At 44.6% G+C, this 14,664-nt stretch overlaps 1 protein-coding gene across 1 annotated transcript in view; it reads right to left on the reverse strand.

Annotated features, from left to right (window-relative positions):
* Positions 1 to 14,664, reverse strand: part of ARHGEF9 (Cdc42 guanine nucleotide exchange factor 9) — a 261,555-nt gene that overhangs the window by 198,940 nt on the left and 47,951 nt on the right. The window contains exons 3-4 of the mRNA XM_070759694.1: positions 12,359 to 12,509; positions 7,783 to 7,892 (exon numbers count right to left, since the gene is read on the reverse strand). Coding sequence (XP_070615795.1) covers positions 7,783 to 7,892; positions 12,359 to 12,509 — 261 coding nt within the window. The remainder of the gene's footprint in view (positions 1 to 7,782; positions 7,893 to 12,358; positions 12,510 to 14,664) is intronic.

The raw sequence follows: 14,664 nt of genomic DNA on the forward strand, positions 1-14,664 counted from the left end.
TCGGGTTCGGCTGAATTTTGTGCGAAGTTCGTCCGAACTTGCCGAACCCGAACACCGTTGGGTTCATCCATCACTAGTTGCTTGTCAGAAACCCTGGTACGCTGCAATGGTCACAAATATCTCCAGGTTGACAAGCACCCCACATTTGTTCGTGGAACTGTGGAGGGGAGGCAACTGTCCCAAGTCCCTTTTTTCAATGCCGTTTCAACTCCAAGCAGTTGTAAGTCGAGGACGATGGCAGCACTGACCTCTGGGGCTTCATTCTCCTTCCTATCCATCCATCTATCTATCTATCTATCTATCCATCCATCCATCCATCCATCCATCTATCCATCTATCTATCCATCTATCTATCCATCTATCTATCCATCCATCCATCCATCTATCTATCTATCCATCCATCTATCTATCCATCTATCATCTATCTATCCATCTATCTATCTATCCATCTATCATCTATCATCTATCTAGCTATCTATCTAGCTATCTAGCTATCTAGCTATCTACCTATCTATCATCTATCTATCTATCAATCTATCTATCTATATTATTATTATTATTATTATTATTATTATTATTATTATTATTCATTAGACTTGTATGCCGCCCCTCTCCAAAGACTCAGGGCGGCTCACAGAACACAATACAAAAACAATATGTGTACAAATCTAATAATTAAAACTATAAGCTAAAATCCCATTACATTAAAAAGCAGTCAATAACTCAATCACATCCACGCATAACATTTAATGGTCAGAAAAGGGGGGCATGATCTAACTGCCCCATGTCTGGCGACATAGATAAGACATTGGGGCTCTTGCGAAAGGTGAGGAGGGTGGGGGCAGTATGAATCTCTGGAGGGAGCTGATTCCAGAGGGCCACAAGCAAGACAGAGAAAGATTCTCCCCAAGAGGAGTGCAGAATAAGCGGTCTCTAAGGGTGGGGCAGAATGACACCCCCCTCCTCCCAGACCTCCCGCTTTTCCAAAATTGGGGACTGAAGGGGTCAAAGGATCGTGCCAGGGCTGCCCTGGGGAAAGGAGCATCTGCCAGCTCTCCTTGGGGGACCTTTGATTCACCAGCTCTCCCCCCAGAAAGACCGAGGGCTCCTGGCCTGGTTCCCCGGGGACCCTCCCTTCCCCCTTCGGCCATCAGAAATAGGCGGAGGGGGGGGCTGAGAGCGATCTGGGCACCCTCGGTGAATGTTAAATAGCTTGGCTCTGCAGCAGACCTGCCTTTTTTGGTTGCTATTAGCACAGAATGGTTTTTCGGAAGCCATCCTTTTGCGCGCGCACATGCGTGTGTGTGTGTGTCAAATGCACACAGAAAGAGACACACAAATGGGAGTTTGGTTGTCATATAGTAACGTGTGTGCTCCTGGCTCTCTTTAGGATTTGGAGGGTGGGGCCTGAGTGGGGGGAAGAAGTGAATCTGGAGGGGCAAACAACAAAATGCTCTCGGCCTCTTTAATGACACTGCCCGGCAAAAATAAAAATAAAAGAAACGTCCTTGATTCCTCTTCCTCCACCCTTATTCAAAAGAAGAAAGACAATGGTGCTTCCGGAATTTATTTCAAAGAAGTAAAGAAGGGCTCTTCCTTGGAATTCTGGCACTAGGTTGGGTGATTACGGGATGGAGGCATGAATCCTTTTTCCTTCCATCTGACTTGGGAATATAATAATTATAATAATTATAGTAATAATAATTTATTAGATTTGTATGCCTACTTGGGGCGGCTCACAACAAAATAGTGACTGTGTAACAAATCTAATATTAGGTATGCCCATGTCACACAAACACTCCACAGTCTGCATTGGTTGCCGATCAGTTTCCGGTCACAATTCAAAGTGTTGGTTATGACCTATAAAGCCCTTCATGGCACCGGACTAGATTATCTCCAGGACCGCCTTCTGCTGCACGAATCCCAGCGGATTAGGTCCAACAGAGTTGGCCTTCTCCGGGTCCCGTCGACTAAACAATGTCGTTTGGTGGGACCCAGGGGAAGAGCCTTCTCTGTGGCGGCCCCGACCCTCTGGAACCAGCTCCCCGCGGAGATTAGAACTGCCCTCACCCTCCTTGCCTTTCGTAAACTCCTTAAAACCCACCTCTGCTGTCAGGCATGGGGGAATTGAGACATCTCCCCCAGGCCTATACAATTTATGTATGGTATGTTTGTGTGTATGTTTCTTTTAATAATGGGGTTTTTAATGTTTTTTTAAATTATTAGATTTGTCATACATTGTTTTATTGTTGTTGTGAGCTGCCCCGAGTCTACGGAGAGGGGTGGCATACAAATCTAATAAATAAAATAAATAAATAAAAATTAAAAACATTCTAAAACCCAACATTGGAACCATACAACACAATCATACCATGCGAAAACTGAATAAGCCTGGGGGATATCTCAGTTCCCCCATGCCTGGTGACATAAGTGGGTCTTTAGTAACTTACGAAAGGCAAGGAAGGTGGGGGGGGTGTTTCTTGACCGCTCACACAGCTAAAAGATGGTGCTCTAATGTCAGCTATGGATCGAGGAAGACGCCCAAGTTGCGGACCCTCTCCAAGGGGGTCAATAATCCCCCCCCGGGTAATGGACGGACAAATGGAATTGTCCTTGGGAGGCAAAACCCACAGCGACTCCGTCTTGTCAGGGTTGAGTTTGAGCCTGTATATAATATAATAAATTGTCTCTCTTTCAGAGGTATTTATGGGACGAAAAGTTAAGCCGCCCTGAGTCTACGGAGGGGGTGGCATACAAATCCAATAAATAAATTAATTAAATAAATAAGATGAATGCAATTTATTTATTTATTTATGTATTTATTTATGTATTTATTTATTTATTTATTTATTTATTTATTTATTTATTTATTTATTTATTTATTTATTTATTTATTTATTTATTTGAATTATTTTTTTTTTAATGCCACCCTTCTCCTTAGACTCAGGACGGCTTTCAACATGTTAGCAATAGCACTTTTTTTTAAAACAGAGCCAGCCTATTGCCCCCACAATCCGGCTCCTCATTTTACCCACCTCGGAAGGATGGAAGGCTGAGTCAACCTTGAGCCGGTGATGAGATTTGAACCGCTGACCTGCAGATCTACAGTCAGCTTCAGTGGCTGGCTCCTATTTAAATCATTGTCCACTAGGACTCTTAAGATCCCTCTCGCAGTTACTACTGTTGAGCAATGTACCCCATAGACTGTACCTATGCATTTGGTTTTTCTTGCCTAAATGTAGGACCTGACTTTTTTCACCATTGAATTTCATTTTGTTAGAGAACACCCCATGTTCACGTCTGTCAAGATCCCCCGGTATCTTGAGCCTCCCTTTAAGCTCTTGTTATAGCACAAAATTAAAACAGGGCAATGCAGTTCTCATCAGACTAAGACAGGCACGGTGTATATTTAGGAACGCCTGTCGGAAACAAAGTGCCACTTTAAATACTTTCAAGGCAGGGAGACTTTTGTGAAGATTCTCCTTTCAACTCTGCCGGCAATGTTAAAAGACAAAAGTCTCTGCGGCAGGGGAGGAAACCTTTTCAGAAATCAAGGGGGGGGGGCCAGATTCGGGCACAGTGGGAGCTTCGTTTTCATTTTGTCCACAGAACTCAACCTAGAGCAGGTACGAGTTCACCCACCTCCATTTGAACTCCTAATTACCCGTTTCTCTCCCCTCTCCCATTTATAGGACCTGTTTTCCTTTTGTTCTTTTTCAGACAAAGTCAAATGTGGGATGTTTAAACCAGTGTTTCCCAACCTTGGCAACTTTAAGATATCTGGACTTCAACTCCCCAAATTCCCCAGCCAGCATTCTTAGTTGTATGATCCTGAACTCCAAAATCCACACCCTTGGCCACTGACTTGTATTCATGGCCTTGTGCTCGGACCACGTCATCTCCTTTTGCACGGTGTCAGATTCACTTAACAACTGCCTTACTCACTTAATGACTTCTGTGATTCACTTAACAACTGTCACAAGACAGGTCATAAGGTAGGACAAAGCTCACTTAACACATGGCCCACTGAGAAATTTTGGCCTCAATTGGGGTCGTAAGTAGAGGATTAACTGTATGCAAACTCCGTCACACTGGGAGTCGTATCAGATTTGCACAGCATGTCTACAGGTCACGACTGACAGGTGGGCAAATACAATATGATGCCTACATTGAAATTCAGGGGGTCCCCAGCTTACAACCCTTCATTTTTCAACCCTTCAATTACTTGCCCCCAGTCCATCTATCCAGGATGGTAGAAGGGCTCCTGCCTTGGATGGGGGGGGGGCTGGCTAGAAGACCCCCCAGGTGCATTCCAGCCCTAGGAGTCTATGCTTCAGATGGTGGGGGTCAGCTGCAAACATCAGTATGGTTCCTATTTTTCATTCTACAGAAAGAATCATGGAGTCTGTCTTCTGCACCTCTATAACAGTCTGGTTCGGTTCTGCAACCCAACAAGACTGACACAGACTTCAGGGGATAATCAGAACTGCAGGAAAAACAATTGCTGCCCACCTGCCTTCCATGGGGGACCTGTAGGCTACACAAGTCAAAAAGAGGGCCATGAAAATATTTACTGACCCCTCGCATTTTGGACAAATTGTTTCAACTCCTATCCTCAAAACGTCGCTACAGAACACTACACACCAAGACAACTAGACACAAGGACAGTTTTTTCGCGAACTCCATCACTCTGCTAAACAAATAATTCCCTCAACACTGTCAAGCTATTTACTAAGTCTGCATTACTATTACTACTAGTTTTTCTCATCATTCCTATCGCCCATCTCCTCCCACTTAGGACTGTATCACTGTAACTTGTTGCGTGTATCCTAAGATTTTTATTAATATTGATTGTTTCTTCAATGCTTATTTGACCTCTGTGACCATCATTAAGTGTTGTACATTGTGATTCTTGACAAATCTATCTATTTTGGTTTATGTACACTGAGAGCATCTGCCCCAAAGACAAATTCCTTGAGTGTCCAATCACACTTGGCAAATAAAGTATTCTATTCCTATTCTATTCTATTCTATTCTATTCTATTTTCTCTTCTATTCTATTCTATTTTCTTTTCTATTCTATTTTCTATTCTGTTCTAATCTATTCTATTTTCTATTCTATTCTATTCTATTTTCCATTCTATTCTATTTTCTATTCTATTCTAATCTATTCTATCTTCTATTCTATTCTATCCTATCCTATCCACTCTTTTTGTGATTCTGTTTGCATCTGTTGCAGGGTCTTTACCCTCTCCAGGGGGCTGATGTCCAGCCAGAGCAGGTGGCAGCATCCCCCCTGCTGACCCCAGGAAGGAGGTGGCCCTGCTGGGCCTGATCCTTACTTGAATGAGAGGCCCCAGGAACATGCCGAGCGGGAGGCTCCACGGCGGAGCTGAGAAGCCCATTTATGAGATGATGGTGGTGGCAGTACATATAAAACAGAGGAGAAATTTCACATAGTTTCCTTTTTATGTTTTTAAACTTGTTAATTTTATTTTAATCTCCCTGAATGGCCGTTTTGAAAGAGGAAAGCCAGAAACCTTCCTATAAATCCTTCGTCAACCACACTCCAAACCACAAAGGGTTGCTCAGCCTTGCACTGTTTTCACTGGAAAAAATCCACTCCAGTTAATTGCAGTTTTCCTCTTCCGTTTTCCTTCTGCAAAACCCTCAGCAAATCCCTCCCCGTCTCATCCCTCCCCGAGAGAGGAACGACTCCCAGGAGAAGACACCTCTGCTCCCACAGTGTGCTTCCTCTGGACACAAGGTCAGCAAGCCGGGGATTCGATTGGTTAATTTATGGTGGTTTTGGCTGTACGTGACTGGAGAGTGAAAGGTTCTGATTTATGAAATTTGGCTGGTCGGAGACAGACTGCATTGCTCCAGATAGTAATGCTGTCTTACGATACAATGAAGTTGGCAGCATCTCCAGATAATGGCTCAGATACCCTACAAGGAGATAAGCTGAAGATTAACATCGGTTCTTCTCTGCTGTTTCTCTTGTTTAGATTTTTGCTATTCCCTGCATATACACCCAGAGAGAGAGAGAGAGAGAGTTCTACAAGTGTCCACCCGCTCTTCCGCCTCCTCCTCCTCACTAACAGGTGGCAGCTACTCCCGGTCCTCCCCGCCTGGAGCCTCATGGTCACCTCGCTGCAGCAGCAGCTCACCTTGCTCGACCTCAGCCTGTCGATCCAGCTGGGGGGGCTCTTTCCGGCTGTCACTCTCTGAGCCCTGACCCGGCCCGGCCTTCTGCCCCGCACTTCCCCCTGCAAACTCAGAGCCCTCCCCTCCCGAGATGGGTCTGGGCTGCCAGGGCTGCTCCCAGTCAAAGTCCAGGAAAGAAAGACCCCCACAACCCCCCTCCACTTGACAGAGGGGAGGACGTTGACTAGACAAGGAGGGAGAGCGACACGAGGACAGCCAGGTTCTGAGACAAAAGGCGCACCAGACGCCTCTACGAAGGAACCCCAAACCCTCCCAAGTGACACACACATCCGGACCCTCCACCCAATCCCCACGGACTCCCAAGGGGTCAGGAGGGTCTCCCACATCTGAAGCCGTTGACCTTGAGGCAGCCCGTGAACAAGTCTAACTATTGCCCACAAGATCATATGCTGCAACGTCCTGCCTGTCAAAGACTACTTCAGCTTCAACCACAACAACACACGAGCACACAACAGATTCAAGCTTAATATTAACTGCTTCAAACTTGACTGTAAAAAATACGACTTTAGTAATCGGGTTGTCAAAGCGTGGAACTCATTACCGGACTCTGTAGTATCATCCCCTAAACCCCAACATTTTACCCTTAGACTGTCCACGGTTGACCTCTCCAGATTCCTAAGAGGTCAGTAAGGGGCGTACATAAGAGCACAAGAGTGCCTTCCGTCCCCTGTCCTATAGTCTCTCCTATATCTCCTATATCTTCTCTACTATATCCTCTATAACCTTCATTGTGTATTATTGTGCATTGGAATGAATCAATCAATCAATCAATCAATCAATCCATGAAGCCTGGCTGTATGGGGCAGCCAGTGGTGAGAACATCCCCCCCCCATAGCAATATTGGCAACTTCAAACAGGGCAACCCCCAGCACACTTCCCCCCCTTCCCATTTAACTGACCTCCCCGCCTCCGTTACCATGACAGCCAAAGCAATCAGATGGAGAGGAAAGGGGGAGGGGGCTTACATGGGGGCAGATCCGTGACACGTTGCCTAAGCCCCCTGCATCCAGCTCGTCCTTAGCATATACATGCTTCTTCGTATGGGTGCATGAGTCTAACGTAAAGACGTTTTTATTCTATTCTTTCATTATACTTTTATATACAGTATTTCGTTGGACACTCTTGGCCAATGGCCTTGGGTCTACCCTAAGGTTCTGGACATCGTTGTGTCCATTCCAAATTCGCCTGAGAGGGGAAACAATTGTGCTGCAAATTGGAAGGCATTTTGTAAAAAATAAATGTCACCAGTAAGTTGCTCAGGTTATTTCGGTAGCATCTCTGCAAAGACCCAGAAAAAAGGGGGATGAAAACTGCAGGTGGCTGGAAAATGGCCCCGGTGTTTTCCATCTTGTCCCTCCAATGTCCCCAAGGAAGGGAAGGGGGTTAACAGTCCCTGCTCCACCTCCAGCCCAAGTGGCGTTTTTTTCTCGGCCCTGACATCTCACAATACAGAACCGCAATGCAAAAGCGGACAAGTCTGCAACAGAGATCAATCTCACACACCTGTTATGTTGGAGCGGAGGCAGTTAGAGAAACGAAGGAAGGCTGACTTACTTTATTGAGTAGCAACTGCTCTGCCCCAGGCTGGAGGGGCCTCCATCTACTTCGGCCGTTCTTCGTGTCTCGGCGCACCTCCAACGTTTTGGACCCCAGATCGTGTTCAGCTGCCGGGATGAGATTTATTTATTTATTTATTTTGTCCAATACAAATTGAAAGTTACAGAGAATAAAAACATGTAGTAGTAAATATCAGGGAAAGGATAGAAGAAAAGGTATGAGAATAGAATACATCAATGGAGAATAGAGGAAAAGATATATGAATGGAAGAAAAGATATATAAAATATAGGAGGGGCAATTGGACAGGGGACAGAAGGCACAGTAGTGAACTTATACTCGCCCCTTACTGACCTCTAAGGAACCTGGTGAGGTCAATCGTGGATAGTCTAGGGGAAAAATATTGGGGATTGGGGGGATTCAACAAAGTCATTGTCACAAATGTCCCCTCAGTGCCCGGGAAGAAAGGGACCAGGCTAGTTTAGGAATTGGGGCTATTGCCAAAACAAGGCCGCCTTCTGCTGCACGAATCCCAGCGACCGAATAGGTCCCACAGAGTGGGCCTTCTCCGGGTCCCGTCAACTAAACAATGTCAGTTGGCGGGCCCCAGGGAAAGAGCCTTCTCTGTGGCGGCCCCGACTCTCTGGAACCAGCTCCCCCCAGAGATTAGAACTGCCCCTACCCTCCTTGCCTTTCGTAAACTCCTCAAAACCCACCTTTGTCATCAGGCATGGGAGAATTGAGATATCTCCCCCGGGCCTATACAATTTATGTATGGTATGTTTGTATGTATGTCTGCTTAAAAATGGTTTTTTTTAAATATTTTAAATTGTAAATTATTAGATTTGTTATGAACTGTTTTATCATGTTGTGAGCCGCCCCGAGTCTACGGAGAGGGGCGGCATACAAATCTAATAAATAAATAAATAAGGCTGAATTCACACAACATACTAAATATCAATGTCGGGTTCAGAAAGCACCATTGCTGTGCTGGTAAAAAATATATCCGACCCAATTAAACCATGGCATATTTTATTTACTTATACATTAAATTTCTTTGCCACCATCTCGCCCCGGGGTGTTTCTGGGCAGTTTACAACATTAATCTGGCTGCTTAGCCGACAGAATCCACTCCAAGCATCAGGGCTGGGCTCTCAACCCCTTTTCAGCCTAATCCAGCAGTTTGCACCATCTCAGCCTTTCTCTCTCCTTACAGCCATAAAATGGTGATTCAGAAAGCTGCTGATGCTCAAATTTAAGTCATGTTAACACCCTCCCAGGAAACCCAAGTATTTAATTTTAATTTCAATTAAATGTCTCCTGGACAGAAATTTGCTTGGGGATCTTCTCGTGGTTCCTCTCTGGCTGAAAACTCTCCAGTTCTGAAGGAGAATGCAGGGAGTCCTCAACTTACAACAGATTGGTTACTGACGATTCCAAGTTACAACAATGCTGAGAAAAGTGACCTGTGATCGTTTTTGTGGCATTTCCATGGTTGTTGGATCAAAATCCAGATGGGAGGCAATTGGTTCATACTTATGACCGCTGCTGTCGCTCAGGATCCTGGGATCCCCTTTTGCAACCTTTCCGCAAGCGAAGTCAACGGGGAAGTCAGGTTTATTTAACACCCAGGTTACTAACTTGTCAACTGCAGGGATTCACTTAACAGCCATGGCAAGAAAAATCACAACATGGGGCAAAAATTAACAAATGTCTAACTTAACAACAGAAAATTTGTTAGGAATAATAATAATAATAATAATTATTATTATTATTATTATTATATCATTATTATTATTATTTATTAGATTTGTATGCCGCCCCTCTCCGAAGACTCAGACGGCTAACAACAATATAAAAAGACAATGTAAACAAATCTAATATTAAAAACAATCTAAAAAACCCCAATTTAAAAAACCACTCATACATACAAGCATACCATGTATAAATTCTATAAGCCTAGGGGGAAGAGAAATTTCAATTCCCCCATGCCTGACGACAGAGGTGGGTTTTAAGGAGCTTGCGAAAGGCAAGGAGGGTGGGGGCAACTCTGATATCTGGGTGGAGCTGGTTCCAGAGGGTCGGGGGGCCGCCACAGAGAAGGCTCTTCTCCTGGGTCCCGCCAAACGACATTGCTTCTATTCTGGAGCCTTGGAACACATTTTTACAATCCGACCAATCGGGCCTTGACAGTAGGGGTATCCCTCTGACCTTCCTGCCAATCAGCTTAGAGCTCTGTTGGGAGAATTGGCGCTAGATTTATGGTTAGGGGTCACCACAACATGAGGGACTGTATTGAGAAGTCGCGGCATTAGAAAGGTTGGGAACCTCTGACCTAGTCCAACAGGACCAACTCTGGTCATCCACCTGGAGGACAAGCAGCTGGTACCAGGCAGCAGGAGTTCTGCTTTCAGGCTCACACTGATCACCCAAGACAGGAGTCATGCTTTTATTTACTAACTTAATTTATAAATCAAATGGCAGCTAATTGACAGCAAATTCAGTGGAACACATGAAATGAATTAATATGTTCGGCTGGAGAGAACCGATGGCCTTGTTACTTCAAGCAGAAATCAGCTGGATGGAAGAGAAATTGATTCCCACGCAGGTTTTGCTTCTTTTTGTGCCCAGAAAGCAGAGAAAGACAATTGGACCAGCAGGACTATTAGTGTTGGGCCAGACAGATGTTTGGCATGTTTGCCCACTGAATCCTTCCTGTCTGGGATAGGCAGATGTTGTTGTTGAATAATACTGAAGGTATTGTTAAAATCATTGCAATTATCTTATTATTACTTAATCAATACTTTTATATCTCTATCTATCCATCCATCCATCCATCCAGATGTTTCTCTCTCCCCTCCTTTTCTGTGTCTCCCCCTTCCTCCACACCCTTTCCTGCTCTCTCAGCCAGCAGAGAACCAACCAGTGGAGGTCTACTAACAGGGGTCCACGTTCTGATCTCCCTCCAGAAACTCTCCCCATTTCATCTTACTTTGAAATTCTATTCCAGAACAAGAGGACTTATGAATACATTGAATAAAAAGATGTTTTTTTTAAAAAATGCAAAAACATACTCTGCCTGTCTAATATTATGGGGAACAGATTCTCCAAAGAAGGTCCTGCTGAGATTTTATGAATCATTTTACACATCCAATGCTCTTACTCGGTGCAAATTCACCACCAATTTGGGCAGCAAACTTTCTCCCTGGCAGCCAAAGCAGGACTGTAGACCCAAAGGAAAAGTACAGGTAGCTATTGAGTGACAAGCACATTGCGCCCACAGTTTATGTTGCTAAGTGAAACATTGCTTAAGTGAGGTTTGTTCCATTTTATGACCATCATGCCACAGTTGTTAAGCGAATCCCTGCAATTGTTATATTAGTAACAGAGTCAATCCCATTTCCATATGACATTTGCTTATCAGAAGGTCACCAAAAGGGTCACCAGGACCCCAGAGGCGCCAAGCCCCCGAATGCAAATTGCCTGACCAATGGAGACGCTGCCAGGGTGAGGGTAAGGGTGAGTCCCGGTCTTGAGGTCACTTTTTTCAGTGCCTCTGTAACTCTGAATGGTCCCTAAATGTACTTTTGCCAGGACCACCTGCACCAGGTGAATTGCAAGAATGGAACGCTGCAAAATGAACCCCGAAATGCCCCGAACCAAGTGCATCCAGTGAAGACTCGGCTCTTTGAGCAACCCCAGAAGCCCAGTCGGAGAGGAGGAGGAGGGAGAGGAGGAAGGAGGGGGGGTCTTCGAGTCCTCGGAGAGAGGCGGCATACAAATCTAATAAATTATTATTATTTATTGGATTTGTATGCCCCCCCTCTCCGTAATATTATTATTATTATTATTATTATTATTATTATTATTATTATTATTATTATTTAAGCAAAACTACTGTGGGACTTCCGACTTCAGACTGACCGAATTCTGAAGCATAACACACCAAACATCCTGATTGTGGAGAAAAAGAAAGTATGGATCATCGACATCGCAATCCCAGGAGACAGCAGAATTGAGGGGAAGCAGCTAGAGAAATTAGTGAAATACGAAGCTTTAAAAATCGAGCTGCAACGACTCTGGCATAAGCCAGTGAAAGTGGTCCCAGTGGTCCTTGGCACGCTGGGTGCAGTACCAAAGGATCTCAGCGGACATCACGCAGTCCTAGGGGCTTGGGAAGCACCCGACTGGTGATGAAATACGAAATCCAGCATAGTGATCTCGTTTGCTGTGTTGTATTGACATAATATCAAGCTATTATTATTATTATCATCATCATCATCATCATTATTATTATTTGCATCCGTCCATTAAACGGTCAGCTCCAGGCAGTTGCCACGGCTGCACCCCAGGATCACAGGGTCATAAAAGTGACGGGGGGTGTTATTTATTGCTTTGAAGAAAGAGTAGCAAGGAAGACCCCAACCACTCTGAGTCCCTTCACATGGATTCACCCGTGACATCTAAAGTCAGGTTTTTGTACATCAGGCACAGCTCTCGGGAAGCTTCACACCCCACCCCACCTTCTGCCCCCCCAACATCTGGCTTAGGAGGGCCCATTAAAGCAGGACTTACCAGCAGAGCCGATCAGGAGCTTCTGTTTCCATTCTAGCTGATCCAACCCCATCGGGGTGCTCTTGGAGAGGGGGAGGGAGTGACATCGGTCCAGAAAAAGTTTGAAGGGAGGAGGAGATGCTGGCGATGGGCAGAGCGGGTGAGATCGTGGCTGCAGAAGGTAAAGACAAAATGACTGCAAAGTTTATTTCTTAACAAAACGGAAAGAAAATACCCCAAATGCCAAGACATCTTCATTTCACTCATGTACAAGCAGAAACAGCAGCATAGTGTTGAAATGCAATGCATGACATCAGTGTTTCCCAACCTTGGCAAGTTGAAGATATTTGGACTTCAACTCCCAGAATTCCCCAGCCGGCTGGGGAATTCTGGGAGTTGAAGTCAAATATCTTCAACTTGCCAAGGTTGGGAAACACTGCATAACATCTTCATCAACTGGGATGGAATTTGCTAGCATTAAAAGATAACATGATCTCCTATGAAGTTAAAGGGCTTTTACTTAAGAAATGGTCCAAGCAAGAAAGTAATGACAATGAGCAGGAACAAACATATGCTCATCTTTTTCTTCCTTCCTTCCTTCCTTCCTTCCTTCCTTCCTTCCTTCCTTCCTTCCTTCCTTCCTGCCTGCCTGCCTGCCTGCCTGCCTGCCTGCCTGCCTGCCTGCCTGCCTTTTTCTTTCTTTCTCTTTCAGTTTCTTTTTTCTTTCTTTTTTCTTCCTTTCCTCTCCTTACTTCCTTCATTCTTCCCTCTTTCCTTTTCCCTCCTTCTTCCATCCCTCCCTCTATTTTACATTATTAGGTTCCAGTCTTTTAAGTCAACAGTCTTTTCAGAAATTGTAGAAAAGTCTTTGGTGTCTGATAGCAGCTTTTTAGACCAATGCATTTTTTAAAAATATATGATTTTGTTAGCAAACTCCAACAAACACATTGAAATCTACCCAAACTGGTCCAACTGATTGCAACTGATGAAGTGAACTATAGCTAAGAAAAGCGAATGCCTTTTAATAATGTTAGTCTGAATAGATGTTGCCAGCCTGTGAACCCCTCTAATTTTTGACAGGTAACCTTAGAATGATGTCACAAGAAACGACACATACTGTATATAGAAAATTTCCCTGACCCACTGGACCTTGCACAATGTCCAATAGTCCCTGATAGTTCACCATTCTCAGCTCAGAATTTCATAGGATATGAGTGGAGAGCACTGAGATCTTCTTAAGTTTTCAATCTTCCCTCTTTTCCTCCAATTATTGAATTTGGGGACTCTATAAATGCAACATTGCTGAGTCCTTCTTTAAGGAAACCAATGTGTGTGAGATGATTCTGCTTTGTTAAGTCTTCTCTCTCCATCATTTCTAAGACACAAACATGCTTTTAAAACTTCTCTGTCTCTCAAAAACACAACAGGAAATACTGCAAGCTTGGTGGTTTTCCTGCAGATGTTTCATTACCAAACTAGGCAAGACCACCAAGGCTATTGTGCCGAATCAGTGCTAGCAAAACCTCACATCTCCAGGACCCAAAAAGGAAAAAGGCAACACAATTTCTACCAAACTTCAGTAAGGAGCTGCTTCACTAATCCCTCATTTTGTTTTCAATGGCTTTGTTTTCCAATTCTGCTCAGGTCTTGAGACCAGGCAGCAGAAGAGAGCTCTCGGGGAAGGGGGGGATTTCGCAGGTGGCGGTCAGTATACTCGCTTAGGCCACCACTTCCGGAGTCGACCGCTTTGCCCTCTGCATGAGAGCTTTCTTCTGCTTCTCTCATCAATTCCTCTTGCTTCTAGGCACCCAAAGTCACGTGGCCACTGGACAGTTGCTCCTCTTTGACCACATTTCTCCAAAAGGGAAATTGTTAGATTGACCTGCAACCGATGGGCCACAGCAGCGGCAGGAGGAGCAACGTGATCAGAAGACTAGATTAGATTAGATTAGATTTATTGGATTTATATGCCGCCCCTCTCCGCAGACTCGGGGCAGCTCACAACAATGGTAAAAACAGTACAAATCTAATATTTAGCAATCTAAATTACAGTTTTAGGTTAAAAAATCCAAAAAAGAAGCCCCAATATATAAAAAACAAGCACACAATCGAATCATACACAAAAACTACATGGGCAAGGGGGAGATGTTTCAATTCCCCCATGCTTGAAGGCACAGGTGGGTTTTAAGGAGTTTACGAAAGGCAAGGAGGGTGGGGGCAATCCTAATCTCTGGGGGGAGCTGGTTCCAGAGGGTCGGAGCCACCACAGAGAAGGCTCTTCCCCTGGGTCCCGCCCGATGACATTGTTTAGTCGACGGGACCTGGAG

The sequence above is a fragment of the Erythrolamprus reginae genome, chromosome 8, assembly GCF_031021105.1.
Source record: "Erythrolamprus reginae isolate rEryReg1 chromosome 8, rEryReg1.hap1, whole genome shotgun sequence".
NCBI lineage: Eukaryota > Metazoa > Chordata > Lepidosauria > Squamata > Dipsadidae > Erythrolamprus > Erythrolamprus reginae.